The sequence below is a fragment of the Haliotis rubra genome, unplaced genomic scaffold (assembly GCF_003918875.1).
Source record: "Haliotis rubra isolate DU_JTF1 unplaced genomic scaffold, ASM391887v1 Scf141, whole genome shotgun sequence".
NCBI classification, from domain to species: Eukaryota; Metazoa; Mollusca; class Gastropoda; order Lepetellida; family Haliotidae; genus Haliotis; species Haliotis rubra.
The window spans coordinates 1,764,890-1,782,178 of NW_025765348.1; the positions used below are offsets into that span (position 1 = coordinate 1,764,890).

Below are 17,289 nucleotides of genomic sequence, written 5' to 3' on the forward strand. Positions count from 1 at the left end.
TCACAAAATGCAAACACTTTTCGTCGATTTTCATCATCATTGAGGTTGAACTTTTCCCATTTTAATAACGTCTACGAATCCACCGCTCAATCCGTCTACGAATCCACTGGATTTCCACGTCTACGAACCAGTCTGGTCTACGAATTCACCTACAGCCCCTCCAAATCGCTATTCTGCTTTCTCAAGTAGTACAGTGCCATCTTTTCTTATAAACTGTGAAACTACCAAAACGTATCCGCTCACATTGGGGAACTTTGTAACGGAATAGGTTGGTTCACCGTGAACACAACATAACGAAAATATAGCGTAAGTATCCACAACAACTTTTCTCCAAGTGATCTGAGTAACATTGACCTAGTGTTAAGCATAACTCAGTTATGCCCCCTTATCTTTTATACGTGTATGACCCCTCTGTCGTCAGTTGACGTCATAGAAGAAAATCCATTTTTGACACTTATTGCGAGTCATTTTTAATGTTGAGCGTCTAACGTTATGCATTAGCACATAAACCCAATTCATATACACTTATGTCGTTCAGATATCAGGCTGTATTTTCTTCGCTCACACTTTCTGTAAAGATGCCAAATTAAAAAAATCGTAGCAGAGTGCTTTTATCGGTGCACGACAAAAAGCGGAGAAATTGACAGTTTCTTAACGCGTAACAAAATTTTAGACAACATTTAGCAGTGTCTATTTCTCAAACCGCCGAGGTAGTCGCACTTATATTCATACCAACGGATATGAAATGAAATATTCTACATTTCTGTGTAATTTTATAGCCGTACGCAGATCCAGGACCACGCGAGCGCAATTCTCGCACAACGTTCACTTTTAAAAACTTTTGAAAATGTGCGCCTGATAAAAAACTCGGCATCCAGTGCCGCCATTACAAGGCTACGCCTGGCTTACGCCTGCTGGGTAGGTGGCGTAAATATAGAGCGCTACGACTACGTCTACTATGTGCATACCGGTTAACGTTACGTCCGAGCGCACATTTTACTTACGCCCGGACTAGAATTTACGCCCGACATATGCATACGGCCACAGATGTTCGCCTGACCTCGACCAAAGTCTTTTGAACGCCGCATTCAGCCATATTGCAGCTTTGTGACGATGGGATGAAAATAATCGAATCTGGGCCAGACAATGCAAAGATATAATGTGTAACAACTTACACAGTCAGGATACGGCTACTCTACTAGCCAAGTCACCGAACCTGCCCACCGAACCAAATACATTGTATTTAGTCACACCTCAGGATGGACCAGTTCAAACACGGAATCCCCCCGTCATAACATTTCCACATCATCCCGTCACATCCATTTGAAGTCATCTATCAATGAGGAACACGTCGTCTGCTGACCTTCCTGCAACTCATGTGGTCTAAAGTCTCCTGAATATCCTCTTACCGACTGGCGGAAGACTAAGGTTCGACCTCGGCATCTTCCGGTAGTCGACCGCTGTCACCAACCAAAATCCACAAAATAACCTCAGGGAGCGGTTTTGCACACAGTGTTTCGCATGAGTGATGAATTTCGTAATCGAACGGCCCGAGCGAGTTCAAGTGAGTGACAGCCTCATGTTGGGAGAATTGATACAGTTCGTACACATTCACTACTCAATGTGTCATACACACCGACATGGTAGATGCGGTTCCCGCATACCCTCATCAGTTCCTGCTCAGGTTTGTATGTCTGTACTGTAGGGCCTGTATGGATGATCCTCTCCTAAAGCAGTACAAAAACGTACAATAACCTGGTGGAACGGGCCATGCATTGGCGAGCCCCTGGAAACCTCCCCCTCCCTTGAAAATTCCTGGATCCGCCTATGCCATGAGTAGTTGTAATCCCCTGGGCTCAAATCAGTTTGGACGATAATTTAAAAAAATAAAAATCTAGACTTTTGCAATCGTATATTGTTTTTATATATTATGATTAACCTATATTTCAAATTTGAACCAGATCGGTGAAGAAATGGATTTTTTAAAGAAAATGCCACCGCTCGGTCACTCAGCCAGGTATGACGACGGACCTTGACCTGGCATGAAATGCATGCGCTGCCTACTGGCACTAGGGGTCATCTCATTCGATATTTTGTGTTTTTCCATGTGTGTTGAATATGTCTCATCTATTGATGAACATCTTACCTGTCTTTCTTTCATAAAGTTTATGTTGAGATATGTAAAAGAGTATGATACCTGATACCCATAGAAAAGCATCGTATTAAATGTCTCAAAATCTATAGGTGGCATGACGACAGGACTGGATATTATTTGTAAATTGTTATGACATGCCATGTACTTCCAAAGTTTAATTCCCCTAAGGGGTTATCATATATTAGCTGAAATCTCTATCCCCCAGCCCGACTCCAATCATCGTCTGCTACACCCGTCCTGGTTTTGGGTTTGAGACGACCCCTCCTACATGTTTCTTTTTATAGTGATAGTGAGACTCCATGGTAGCTACATCCTAAATAGTTTCAGTATGAAAGTTATAATTTTTTACATCAGCTATCATTTATAATGAAGCTAAGTCTAATTTCAAAATGGGCATTTAAAAAGTGTTCTTTGCAATACAATATCATCGCACACTAACTTGCATAAAGCCATTGGTCTGTTCCAAATAAGCTGCTTTGGACAGGAAAAATCGCATTGCTCATTTCTGCACTAATCTCTCCTCAGTAAAGTCCATTTTTTAGTTTCCTATCTCCATACCACTGTATCTGTATTTAGGCCGAACTTAGTTTAACAGATACTTCACTCTTTCACATATCAACTACATAAATTGTAGAGATAAACGTGAAAAAACAGTTTTTTTCTATTTCCGACAGTACTATAGCACTACGTACCCTCATTCTTTGAACAAACGTCTGGCCTCTCTTCAGGAAACATTGACAGTTTCCGTAGATATTAATGTCATACTGTATTCATGGACGCATGCTGATGACGTGGTCAGGCTTTTTGGCATTTTTTGAAAATGTTAGGGTTTCTGATACACACTTCCCATGTGTATCAGAAAACATTTTGAAACTTTACTATGGCCCCGAAAGCTATAACTGAAATGAAGCAACTCTTGCGTAAGGGGTTGTATGCAACTCTTGGAAAATGCATGTTCGACTGTACCTAAAAATGTACCTTAAATGTAGACAGCAAGGGAGTGTCAACTGATGGAATGTTGACATCACCATTGCCACCATTTTGTGTTAGTCTTGGAAATAGTTTTTTGTCACCTAGAACTTTCACACACAGAACTAAATAAGAAACAGTTGCAGCTGTTCTTTGTTTCTAGTTCAGATTGGTATATCACGGCCTGGCAAAAATTGGTTTTATTGGAAGCTATATGAGGTTTCACATACAGTCTGTTTGAGTCAGAAACGGACCGATGAATTGCAAATTTTATCATTGTACAAAATTGCCACATAAATATAAATAGTACACATGTTTATCATTTACTAATACCCAACAGCTTTCATATATTTGAAAATTTCCGGACTCCACAAAAAAAGTTCTTTAAGAAACTATCATTAAAATTTTGACACAGTTCACTATTTGTTATGAGGGAGGAGTGCAGAGAAAGGGACAGCCAGGTGTTAGAGAAGCACGTGCACAAGTGCCCACCAAGTTATTGATTCATTAGCCTGTGCTGTGCCGTCTCCATCCTTTCTCGCACACCTGGCTGTCCCTTTCTCTGCACTCCTCCCTCGAGGAAAGAGAACTTTTTTGGTGGAGTCCGGAAAATTTTCAAATATAAGAAAGCTGTTGGGTATTAGTAAATGATAAACATGTGTACTATTTATATTTATGTGGCAATTTTGTACAATGATAAAATTTGCAATTCATCGGTCCGTTTCTGACTCAAACAGACTGTAGAAGTCCAGCATACTACATATTGTTTTGTCAGTGGTTGTTTGTTGCTTAATGCTGCACTCGGCAATACATCAAATACATCAAGTCCTGGTGTCAACATTACCTGTTGTCGAAGTGAGGTGTATATATGACATCTGTGACAGACCAGTCTCAGTTATTTGCCAAAACAGTGAGTGAATGAGTAAAGAGGGCAAAAGATTTGTTAAAGTGGATGACATCAGGTGTTTGTGGAAAAAGTAAGAATGTCATGCCCATAGTTCCTGTTATTCACATGCTTTGCATAAAAATGTTGCCCAACACAGCAAAAAACAGATTGCTGAAAGTCACATGGCCACTTCCTTCAAAGGTCAAAACAATTGGCAAAGGTTTTCCTTATGTGTGGTATTGCAAATCAACAAATGTCAAACACATCCGCTTTAGAGCCTTAGAAACTCAAGGTGCACCTATATAATATCTATACCTACAAATTAAAATGTTTTTTCTTCCAACAAAGCAGTTCCTAAACTAAGCACAAAGGTGATTGATAATCATTTTTATTATTGAACAGATGTTATAATGGTTTTTGAGCTGACAAAGCACACAATCAATCTTCAAACTTGATCTTCTTTCCTTTGAATGCCTGTATGCCGCTCTGTTCCTTCTTCCTCTTACTGGCCTCCCAGGATGGGTGGAGGGACGACTGACCCCCAGACTGCTGCTTCTTGGCTGAAATCAATACAGGAAGCATGTGACGGCCTGATCAGGAACAATTCAATACATTATTGCAGCATATGATGTGTCAAAAATCTGACTATATGATATTGGTTGCAGGGTGAGACACACCCTTGTTTTGAAACAACTCTTTTCTGAAAACACTGGTATGGAATACATTGCTTCCCTTTTTGAAAACAAAAATTGTTTGTTGGTCATACTAACTGTCTGAAAAAAGTCCAGATTCTGCTCCTCTATTCAGAGAACAAAACCTGGTTCCCCCAGAATAAAAAACGGTGGGTCCCCATGTGTATTGTTTTTGACAAACAGAACTTAAACAGGGTTTTACATGATGCATGATTCCTGTGTATTTGACGCAACAATTTTGTAAACAACTCTCAAAATATTATCATACGAGTCAAGCTTGACATAAGTTTTATGGCTGGCCCTCACAATTCAGTTCAATAAAATCGATTTGATAAGCAAAAAATGATATTGTTCGATGATAGTTTGACTTTTATAGAGCTGTCAGATTGTTCCAGAAAACTCAGAGGAGACAGTAATCCTGGCTGTTTGAATTGAACAATGCTGTAGTTTCATTTGGTGGTGTGACATACACAGTTATATACTGAGAATGATTAACACAAAGAAATATGTAATTTTCTGAATAAAATTGATATTTTATACTTATCGTGACTCATGCTCTTTTGCTTGTCTTCTTCTTCTTTCGAACATAGTGGAACACTTGTATCTCCCTAATTGAAGCTCCCTTCAATGTAAAATCACTAATTAGTACTCACCACGAGTTGCCTCCCTCTTCCTTAGCGCGGGAAAGGAGGCACCACCCTCTGGCCTCATGCTTCACTCTCTCCTGATATAGCGAGCCCAACACTTGAATTTACAGGGAAATCCAAAGTGTTATGTGGGGAGGATGGGAGGGCTTACCTCATGAGTCAGGATAAGTATAAAATATCAATTTTATTCAGAAAATTACATATTTACACTTTAATACAGTCCATACGTGAAGTTGGAATGCTTCTGGGTTTCCGTGCGCTTGTTTGGTGTGAGGATGTATTAGTAGATTCGAGGGCTTTGGTAGCTCTAGTGTTGGTTGTCCGATTCCTTGAATTAGAATGGGAACCACATTCTCACTGGCCAGTAGGGAGCGACCAAAATCAGTTGGAGACTCTGTGTTTGTTTGATTTTCTGTAACACTTGTGGGATTAAAGCTGGCCGGCGGAAGCGCTGCAGCGTTAGCGTTGAGGCCTTCCCAGTATATGCTTAGAGAGTCCGTTGCCCGCTTGTGGATCGGGACTGGTGATACGAATGTTGTTAGCTGATTGTTGAAGCGAAAGTGGCTTAATAGATCTACTAGCGAGCTCCTATTTTCTTGATAATCTGTGCAAAGATTTCTGTGTGGAGCATCCATTCTGTCGGTGACGGTAGATGTGGCCGAGAGAGTGCGTCTGCTAGTACATTCTTGGCTCCGGGAATGTGACATGCTCTGACATGTAAGTTGAGATCGTCGATTAGATCGAACAGTTGAAAGCATAAAGTCAATAGGTTCAGTGATCTCGTTGAGCCTTGTTTGTTTACATAAAACGCCACTGTTGAGTTGTCGGTGTGAATCATCAGATGCGCCTTCTGTAGAATGGTGCTCCAATGTAGTATGGCGTTGATTACAGCTTTCATCTCTAGCATGTTTATGTGGAGCTTGCTTTCTTGCTGATTCCATAACCCGGATGCCGTCCGGTTGGCGAGATGAGCTCCCCAACCTTGGAGCGACGCGTCTACATAGAGATGGGTTTTGAATTCCGGCTCTGTTAAATAAATGCCTTTGCAGACATTCGACCTCCTGGTCGACAAAAATGCCACAAGGTTGAATTGGCAGAACTTTGTATTTTGTACATGGCAATGATGTTCTGAAGCTTTCCTGAAAAATTCAGCTTTCTACTATTTTTTTCCAATGTTACCTATTGTTTGTGTCTAATGCTCCTGGGCTACATAGTAGATGAGGTCTGATGCGTTTCGGTAGACTGAATGGCTGTAGGTCGTCGAGATGAGCATTGATGAAGACCTGTAACGGACGTAACTGTAGTCTGCCTCTGACTGTCATGTCTTGGGCTGACGTGAGGAGACCCAACAGACTCTGCCATTGTCGTAGTGGTAGCGGAGAGAGTAAGGCTTGTGGGATGGTCTGTTGGATCTTGAGCCATCGGTCTTCTGGTATGACGATACGGTTCAGTGTCGTGATAAATCGAATGCCTAGAAACTGCAGATCTTGTGTTGGTACTAGGTCCGACTTGAGTAGATTTACTAACCATCCTAGGTGTGTTAGTAGCTTGATGATGAAGTTTAACTGTAGTTTGAGATGCTGTGGATCTTGATCTACTTGTATCCCGTCGTCGAGGTAAAACGCACTTGCGTAGCCCTAGACGATGTAGGTAAGTGACGATAGGTTTCGTTACTCTTGTGAATAACCAGGGGGCCGATGATATTCCAAATGGGAGTACTTTCCATTGATAATGCAGCCCGTCTAGTGTAAACCGCAGGTATTTCCTGGATTCGGGATGTATCGGGATGTGTGGGCATCCTGCAGATCTATGGGACGAATTAGGTGCCGTAATTGAGGTAGATGTATCATGCGAAATGTTGGCGGTTTGTGTAGATAATCCCTGTTGAATGTGCTCATGTTGTAAATGAGTCTGTATTTCTCCTACTGGGGAGTAGAAGCCTGGTTCAATGTTTACTTCATCTAGTACTTCTATGGCCTGCTTGGTTAGGAGAGATGTAACAGCCTCTCTTAACTTTGGTAGTTGTTGAGCCTGGAAGTCGAACTTGTGAGGGTTGACTGTCAGCGGAGGCGTGGCCTGTAGTGGGATACGATATCAGTGTTGAAGAATGTTGGAAACATATGGGTCTTGTAACATTCCCCAGTTCTCCCAGTGCAGTCGAAGGCGTCCACCCACTTGTGACGGTTGTACTGGAATGGCTTCGGGGTGGAAGACTCCAGTCGTTCCGAACCTGTCTTTCATCGTTTATAGCTGCGGGAACCTCTGGGTGCCCTGCCTTTTCCTGATCCTCCTCTGTAGTTGCCATATGGGAAATTTGAAAAGAATCTTTTTCCTCTGGAGCTGGCCATCTTCCTATCCCGTGCTTTCTGTAATCCAGTGAATTTAGATTTCCCTGAATACCTCTGTGAAGTCTGCCTGATGATGCTGGCTAGCGTGTCCATCGACTTTATCATAAGGACTTCTCTAGAATCCTTGGTGACTTCCTTAGAGACTTTGTCTATTCCTCAGTCGAAGATGGATGGCGTAGACCACGGGGCTGTGTAGAGTGGAGCTGTAAACTGCTCACCCCAGCTGCAGGAAACAAGGAGGCCTTGACGACGAGCCAGGGTTAGTGCTGCAGAGACTGATGTGAGATGATCCGTTAGAAACTGCTGGTCCTTCTTTTGCATAAGTAGGGCCGAGTAGACCATTTTGTCATCCCCAGATGTTGAATCTCGAAATCTGGATATAAGAGTCTCATTGATCGTTCTAGATCTATTAAGGCCGGAAAACATTCGGCTTGTCATGGTTTCTATCTGAACCAGCTTGCGATCGTCAATCTTATAGTTCTATTCTTGACATCGTTGATCACTTTGTAGTTGTCATCGATCTCTTGTGCCTTGAAAAAGGGTCCATATTATGAGTTGCAAACTTCTTAGCGTTGAACTGTGGTAAGTGTGCGCTTGGACTTTAGTGGCTTTATGGAAGGCTGTGTCCAGATTCTGTGGGACCATAGCAATCGGGTCGATCGGGGGTAGGGTGATGTTGTCTGCATCGTTCTCCCTCATCACGTAAGTGTGTGCCGGATTACCGTTCTTAGACGGTGAGGCTAGGTCTAGGTTATTCACCATCCAATAGCATATCTCAGCGTCTGAGAATATGATGCCTCCATCATCTTCTATAACGGGATGACTTATAAGAGGTTCATGCTCTTCCGATGGTGACCTGTATGGATCTATCTCTGTGCAGGACGACGACACCGGAGACCTGACTGGGACTTCCGTGAAGACTTATGCGGCGAACGGTGTGTTGACCTGCAAAGCGATCGGCAAGGTGGACGATGAGGTGATCGGCGTGGAGAACGGTGAGGAGATCGTCTTGGTGAACGAGCTGACGAGCTGTGTCTAAATGGTGACCTTCGCGGCGATCTATGTGGCGAACGTTGATAGCTCCGCGAAGCTCTTGGAGAATCCCTCGATGGCCTTCTAGACGAAGATGATTTGGAGCCTGTAACTGGTGCCCTTCGCGAAGCTTCGGGAGACTGGTCCGGGAAGCTTCATCTCAGTCCGGTCCTGAGGGGAGCGAGCGACTTGATGATCTTTTCTTCGTCCCTCGCGAAGACACGGTCGTTTCTTGTGGCGTAGATGGGTATGATGATCGGCTGATCATCATACAGGCCCAGTGACCGGGGTTCTCAGGCTTGGGCGGGAACAATCTCGGCTGAGAAGGTTCTAGACTTCGTTGATTTCCCCTTGGAGGTAGACGCTGCCCTGGGGGTACGGAGTCTGCGTTGAGATGATGTCGAAACCCTCTTAGACTTTGGCTGCGACGACGGGATGTCTGGGGATGCAGGACACTTCATTGAGACGGCGGACTGCGTCCCGCGCCTCTCCTCCGAGGGTAACTCTAGCGGAACACCAGATGGGAGGGGGTCATCTGACAGCAGCTGACTGGCTAGGGGTTCCGATGTATCGGCCATGGCTAAACCTTGTTTGCGTGACCTATCTGCTGCACGTCTCAAGACGCAAAGATAATATTTATTAAATGCAGAATTAGACAGATTAATACAATAACTGCAACGTGAAGAAAACGCACATGGCGTAGTACAGCTAGGGCATATTAAATGCGGGTCAGCAGCAGAAAAACGTAATCTACAAATAGTATAGATTTTCATCAACGTAAACTAGCTGAACAAACACGGCGTCCCGTGAATAAACAGCAGAAAATACGATAATTATCAATACATAATTGCAGAAGGATACAAGCTACACCTCTATAGAAGACTATAAGAGGTAATACACTAAGAATAATCAAAGGATATAGTGTGTAAGGAGACACAGGCGCTCTCACATCCTGCTCACTGGGCGAAGAAGGAGAGAGTGAAGCATGAGGCCAGAGGGTGGTGCCTCCTTTCCCTCGCTAAGGAAGAGGGAGGCAACTCGTGGTGAGTACTAATTAGTGATTTTACATTGAAGGGAGCTTCAATTAGGGAGATACAAGTGTTCCACTATGTTCGTAAGAAGAAGAAGACAAGCAAAAGAGCATGAGTCAGGATAAGGAAAAATATTAAAATTTTCATGACTCCCAAATATTGAAAATGACTCCCAAAAATAAATAGTCACCATGACTCCCATTTTTAAAAGTCTGTGTAAAACCCTGCTTAAAGTAGGCTTTTAATTGGTTCATTAACTGGATCAGTTGTAGATCCAAAAGTGTGCTGCCGACAAGGGCTAAGAGTTGGCTTATGACTTGTGGGTCCATCAGTGTTCTGCCTTGAACAAACAATATGCTTCTCGTTACTATTGCACATAAACTATCATAGTGCAAGGAATTTTGTACATCCACGGGTTTTAATTTCAAAATGAGTACCCTTATTATTTTGTTCACAATTGCTGTATGGAAGTTAGATTTGTCTTCAATTGTTAATATTGCATTCATATTATATTCACAACAATAATGTTAATGTAACCTCAAGCATTAAAGTCTACTCCTCTATTGGATCTCTCATCAATATTAACCCCAAACTAACATGCCTAAATACACTTGTCAGGCAAATTATGAAAAGAACTATATAATTATTCTGTTAAAAAATTTGGATGTTTAAAATTTCCCAAAATTCAGATATTATTATCAGATGTCATGGAATTATAAAATTACATTTTTATCCAATAACATGAAATCATCTATTACAGCTTCAGTGTTTATTGGTCATGCTTTTAATACAAGACTATGCTTACCTTTTTAATACACACTTTAAAATAATCCTAATTTCTAACCAAGTATATTTCTACCAGTTTGCCGAAAAGTGTAGCATGTTTGGAATCCAAGATAAAACCTTGTGAAGTATAAGGTGAGCTAGAAAGACTTGTTTTCCTGATGGCTGACTACAAATCAGCTGAGTGAGAGAGTGAGCATGTAAGGGTTACAGCAGAACAGCAAACTACAGGTGGTGATAGCGATCTATTGTAGTATGCCTTGAGCATCACTGAATGACAGTCCAGGGTTTATGGTGAATATCTGTCTGAAACCAAACCAATCACCATTGACACCAGGGCAGCAAGAACATGAACAACTCACCTTCTTGTTTTCCTGGCGACTTCAAGTCAGTGCTAGTGTATGAGTTACCTCCCCTGCCTCTAGAGCTGCAAATAAATTTGATAGAATAATAGCTCAAGCAAACATTAACAAAATCACAATGTTCACTTAAAATGCTTAGATTATAAACATCAGACATGTCAACAGAAAGCAACAAGTTGTTGTCCTGATACCAGACATCATTACACTGACAAATCATGAATATCTTCATCATGAACATAATGTACCAAGGATTTATCCAATATTTCAAACTTTTGCTGTAATTTGTCATGAAGGACAAGTCACTTTCACCATGTCTTTAAAGCCACATTATTAGTCATCACCTTGATTATCATACAACATGAATTAGCAAATTTGAAATTCCAATTTGGGAAATTTTACTGACATCTACAACACACATGAGGACTCAGAGTCTGAGCAGGTCTAGATAAATCCCTCAATGCCTACTGATAGAGATGATGACAATAGTTCCTTCAAATATGACCTAGTAATTATGTTCAGGTAGCACTACAAAATGTAATAAGGCGGAAATGAAATTGGCAAATTATCACTCATGACAATATGTTAAGCATGTTGCCTAGAAAATATTGTCCTTCCATAAAAAAAATATATCCCAATTAATTGCACCTTGTTTACTTTCTCCCCAACCTTCCCTACAAAAAACTATTCAAATATGTGATGTTTTGTTAAAAGTACCAATAAAACACTATGAATACAGCGGTGTACATCTGCACATGTAATTACAACACACTAGTACTACTAGTACTTCACCATCTGTCAACCGGTGAAGGTCCAGGTTAGAATGAGTCTTCAGTAACCCATGCTTGTCGTAAGAGGCAACTAACGGGATCGGGTTGTCAGACTCGCTGACTTATTTGACACGTCATCGGTTCCCAGTTGTGCAGATCGATGCTCATGCTGTTGATCACTGGATTGTCTGGTCCAGACTCGATTATTTACAGACAGCCACCATATAGCTGGAATATTGCTGAGTGTGGTGTAAAACTAAACTCACTCACTCACCATCTGTCACAGACTAGGATGGGCCTACTCAAGTCTGATCTCAGCATGTGATGAATAATATTCCATGAAAAAATCCACAATTATTGCAATAAGTCTTTTAAATAAAACCACTAGAGATTTCCTGATGATGCTTTGGGCACGGATGTTTTTTTTCTAATAATGGTAATGTGCATGATGATTAACATAATAAACAGGTTAAATATATATTTTACATATCAATGCCAACTAGCAAATATGGTCTGTGAAATAGATTAAATATCTTCAATGTATACCAATTACATGTAAGAATGAAATAAATTACCTCTGATTATCAAAGTTGTGTCTGTCTTTTTCTTGGTTAGATCCTTGACCTCTGAAACTTGACCCTGATCCCCTACTGCTACCCTTGAATTTTTGGAATTTGTCTCTCTGAAAGTCTGATCTGTCTTTATCACTATATCCTCCTCGGTAATTACCACCTCCTCTGTAATTACTGACTCCACCTCGAAAATCACCACGTCCACCTTGAATATTGCCACGTCCACCTCGAAAATCACCTCCTCCTCCTCGAAAATCACCATGTCCTCCCCGAAATTCACGTCCTTTGAAACTATGTCCCCTGACCCCAGACCCACGTCCACGACCTTGACCCCTGTCTGACCAACCCCCCTTTTCAACTGTTTTTTATGAGCCAGTGTACCAATAAATGTAGTTTCAAAAGCACTTGGACCTTCCCCTTCATCTTCACTACTGTTGTCCTGAGAAGATGCTTCATCCTGTTCCTCATCCTCACCATCAGATTCATCATCACTGCCAGCAAAGAAAGCATCTCGGGTTTTCTTTACTTCCGGAGACAAAAGAATCCCGGGAACATCTTCAGAGAACTTTTTCTCTTTCAAGTCCTCATCATTTTCTAAATCTTCTAGATTAATTTTTTTAACAACCATAATTTTATTTTTTCCTTTCTGTTTGGCATGTTTAGATGATTTGGTTTTTTTCTGTTTGTTTTCATTTTTCCTTTGATTTAAATCAGTGAGGATATCAGATTCATTAAGCTCTTCCTCTGTCATATCTTCCTCCAAGTCAGAATCATCACCACTGGAGTCTGCAGGTAACATTTCTTTTATGATTTTAGACTTTAATTTGGCATTCTTTGAAGATTTCCTTATGACTTCTTTCACTTCATCTCCACCAGATGACTGTCCAGAGTCAGACTCTGACTCACTGTCTCCATCCTTTGATGAAAACATCTGCTGCAGTATCTCAAGCTTTAGACCTCCTTTCTTCTTGTTCCCATCCTTTTCACTTCCTTCCTTCCTCTGATTCTCCCTGTCAAAAGAAGCATCTTGCAAGGAGGACTTCTTGGGAGACTGTCCCTGAGTAGTCCTCTGTTCAGTTTCATCACTGTCCCCACTATCACTGTCATCCCAAGTTTTCATCGGTTCCTTCTCTACACCACTAAACCTTTCCTTTTTCACACTGCCTCCTTGGGTCACCTTAGTCCTGTCAGCTTCTTCTCTGTCAAGTTCTTCACTATCACTTCCTTCACTGTTAATTTCGTCTTCACTATCACCATCTGATGATGTCATGTTCCCAGAACTACCATCACTTTCAGCCTCATTTTTCACAAGATTCTTTTTCTGTTTGCCCTTCCCCACCTGCCCAGATTTTTTAACTTTTTCAATGTCCACTTTCTTTTTCTCGAGCCTGTTATCTAGATAAGCCTCCATCATGGCCTCCCTGGCTTTGATGTTTGTGTCCACTTTTTCGGCAGTGGATCTATTCTTCTTCTTCTTGTATCGTCTGCCACTCTGCTTCATCAGGAGGAAGGCGGAAAGAGATTTCCAGTCAGGGTGGGAGTCTCTGAACCTGGTTACCTCTTTCTGTATGACTTCATTCTCTGAGACACGAGTCAGAGCTCGAGACTGGATGGATGAATTGTCCTGCTGGAGACAAGCATGAAATACTGGGTGAGTGTGCAGATGTATACTTGAAAGTTTCCTTTAAGACTACTGACAGATAACTACATTTGGAAACTTTCCTGTCAACAGATAACTGACATTCTTGTATCACTTTTAGAAAGTGTTAGAAATTGTGACGTTTAAAACATTTCTAAAAAAACTAATAAATTAATTTCATTGATTAAGCCAACAAGTAAATCTGTTCTGTTCCTATCAATAAAATTAAATTTCTTAAAATTGAAATAGTTTTACAGAGACTGAAAAATAGTACAGATATTAAAACAAACATATATAATCATTGTACATTTCTAATGTTCACACGTTTGACCTGATACAAGTTGCATGGAATATCAGACTACCTTGCAGAGTTCAACAAAAGATATGGTGTTGCCAATTGCAAACTTGGAGATCTTGTCAGCTTTCAGGTGCTGCAAAGAGAAATCCTACTTCCAAAATACTGTTATAACACAAAACCATGCCACATCTTATGCTTCACTGAACATCTGCTACTGTAGATAGGACTTAAATAACATCATGCAAATCTGTCCAATGGAATTTCAAGACGGTTGCCATGATAATTGAAGACTGTATAGAATCAAAAGTATCAGTTTAAAACTTGTCAAATGATTTTAAATGTTATAAAGTCATTAACTTCAATGTACAGGCACAAAAAGCAAACTACGGTGACACACACTGTATTCTAAAACACACATGATACACATTACTGTGTACATATCCCTCCAAAATTAAAAATAGAACATGTTTCATGAAATGTAAAAACTAATTTCAAACCTGTCAACCAAGCATTTTGGTATGCGTATTAGTTAGAATAATATATCCTACTGCTGTGTTTGTTGCACGGAGCAATATTCTACCCACAGCCTGAAAATATTCAAGTCTGGACCCAACAAACCTAGGACCAATTATAAGCTATGATCAACTCAGTTAGGATACATAGACATCAAGTCTGACCATCTATTCCCATAGTTGTTTCTTTAAACTAACATCGGTTGAAGCGTTTACTTGTCTAACCCAGAATACACACAACATGCTTTCCTATCTGACCTTAATGGCATGGATCTCCTCCACCAGACGCTCAGCTTTCCTCTTGTTCTTCTCCAGCATCACAGGAGTGCCCCTGACACACATCATACATCATATATCTCATATACATTAGATATGTACATATGCAGGAACACTTACAAATAATCTACAATACAAGACAAAGGGAGATAACTTTCAGTAAAGTTTGTGTAACAAGCTCAAGGGACAGAACTCATTATCATGAGCAGAATTACCTGTCTTATTGACTTGTCTAAATAACAATGTCATATTGAAAATAGTATTAATCCTTTATGGACAATTTTTTTAAGCACAAAATAGGTTGAATGAGTCAGAAAAGTGAGTGAGTGAGTGTGGTTTCATGCCGCTTTTAACAATATTCCAGTAACATCACGGCAGGGGACACCAGGAGTCAGAAAAGACAACACATGGGTAAACATGGTAAATATGGCATAAAACATTTCATTTTTGATGAAAATAGGTTTATTCATGATGACAAAATTAGCATGTATTATCCAAAAAATATATAATTCAACAGCTTTACTTTGGCAACCTTGGTACCCGTTGAGTGAATAATGGTAAAGAAGGTAATAAAAGACACTATCCTGGTGCCTCCATGCAGGTGTTAACAGGATAAAGAGCACCTACAACTGCTGTCTTAGTGTGTGAGTAGGCAAAGAGAAGGTGCACTTGTTCCTTCATGTTTGTTTCAAATAATTTAGTACCATTTAATACTGCTAAATCTGAGAGTGATATCACTTTTATGCCATGAATTTATCATGAGTATTGATTATTTTGGAGTATACATAGCCCATGTATTTTGAATTCCCACTGCAGTATTTGGCAATGGCATACAAATTATTTGTAATTGCAAATAACATTTTGAGTCTTGTGATAGGATTCATATAACAGATCTTTTTGATCCAAGTTCGGACACCTTGTCCACATAACCAGTGAGTGAGTTCAGTTTTACGCCACACTCAGCAATATTCCAATTTTCAGCTATATGGCGGCAGTCTGTAAATAATCAAGTCTGAACCAGACAATCCAGTGATCAACAGCATGAGCATCGATCTGTGCAATTGGGAACCAATGACATGTATCAAACAAGCCAGCGAGCCTGTCCACCCGATCCCATTAGTCACCTCTTACGAGAAGCATGGGTTACTGAAGGTCATTCTAACCCGGACCTTCACAGGTCCACATAACCAAAGAAACCTGTAAGCAATGTGCCAAGGTGCATCATCTGTGCATCATCTGTGTGACAACTCCAGGCCACACTACACCAGTAATACTGAGGAATCTACTGGGGAGAAGTTCCCTTATAGTAACATAACAATGAACAAGATAAAAAAGAATTTATTGAGTCCTACTTTTTCTTCTTGAGAGAATCGATACTGCGGACTAGTCTTCGGATGACACGAACCTTCGCTTGTTTGACACGTTTCCTCATCGTTACAATCTGAAACAAATAAAATATTTCAATGAAATTCAATGTAAGCATCACATTAACTTGTTTGGTTTAAAACATATACTCAAAATAATACAGGTCAAAGTGAGCACGGTGAATGACAAAAATATTGTTTTCTATTGATATTGTTTTGATGATTTTATTGAGCTTATTTCATAACTATCTCCACAATTCACTGGAACCTGACAACTTCTTAAAACATCCTGGCATCTTCATGATCAATATGATGACATACTCAAAACTACATGCAAATCTGAAAATATAACTGAAAACATAACATTTATTGACATTGTAAAACAGCACAAAATTTGTTTGCCAAGCTCATCTTCAAGCTGACATTCCTCATGTGATGTAAATTGACATCTGTACATTGATGCACATCATGCCACATGATCGTCTACACCTCTTAGCAATTAATAATGTTTACATGCAAATGTGCTTGTAATTATATCAGAAAACCACGTAAATAACAGGCCTGATCGGTGTCAAGTCCATTGTTGCTGTGATCATACTATATTATGAACATATAGGTGCGAAACTTCAAAGACATCCACGGGTACGGATGATCAGCTGTTAACACAACGTTCAACTCACGTTGTTGTTCAGAGCCATCAAGTCTATTGAGGCCGTTTTGGCCACATCTAAACTTCTTAATTTGTCGGTCGACATGATGACCTAGTTTTACCAACAGAAATCACGAAAACAGTTAATATTTCAGGCTCGTCTCATTCTGCTCAACATTTCTTGAGAGGACCCATGCTTTTGCCATAAACGAAACCTGAAGCCAACAACCGTTCGCTGATATTGCGACATCCCGCGGGACACAACTTAGTGATAATAAATACTACGAAATATTTTGAAGTGTGTTTA

The 17,289-nt window shown here is 40.5% G+C and overlaps 1 protein-coding gene across 2 annotated transcripts; it reads right to left on the bottom strand.

Annotated features, from left to right (window-relative positions):
* Positions 1–4,380: 4,380 nt before the first annotated feature.
* Positions 4,381–17,194, bottom strand: LOC124268999 (serum response factor-binding protein 1-like). 2 transcript variants are annotated; one of them, XM_046704030.1, is made up of 7 exons: positions 17,014–17,194; positions 16,322–16,410; positions 14,952–15,024; positions 14,246–14,314; positions 12,248–13,871; positions 10,906–10,970; positions 4,381–4,570 (listed from the first exon to the last, which is right to left on the bottom strand). In XM_046704030.1, exons 1-6 carry the CDS (start codon positions 17,086–17,088, stop codon positions 10,927–10,929), a joined length of 1,974 nt encoding a protein of 657 aa, XP_046559986.1. In that variant the 5' UTR covers positions 17,089–17,194; the 3' UTR covers positions 4,381–4,570; positions 10,906–10,926. The 2 variants fall into 2 exon arrangements, with proteins under 2 accessions (XP_046559986.1, XP_046559987.1); XM_046704031.1 differs by lacking the exon at positions 4,381–4,570 and adding an exon at positions 7,819–7,832 and having other exon boundaries at positions 10,926–10,970.
* Between the last annotated feature and the right edge of the window lie 95 nt (positions 17,195–17,289).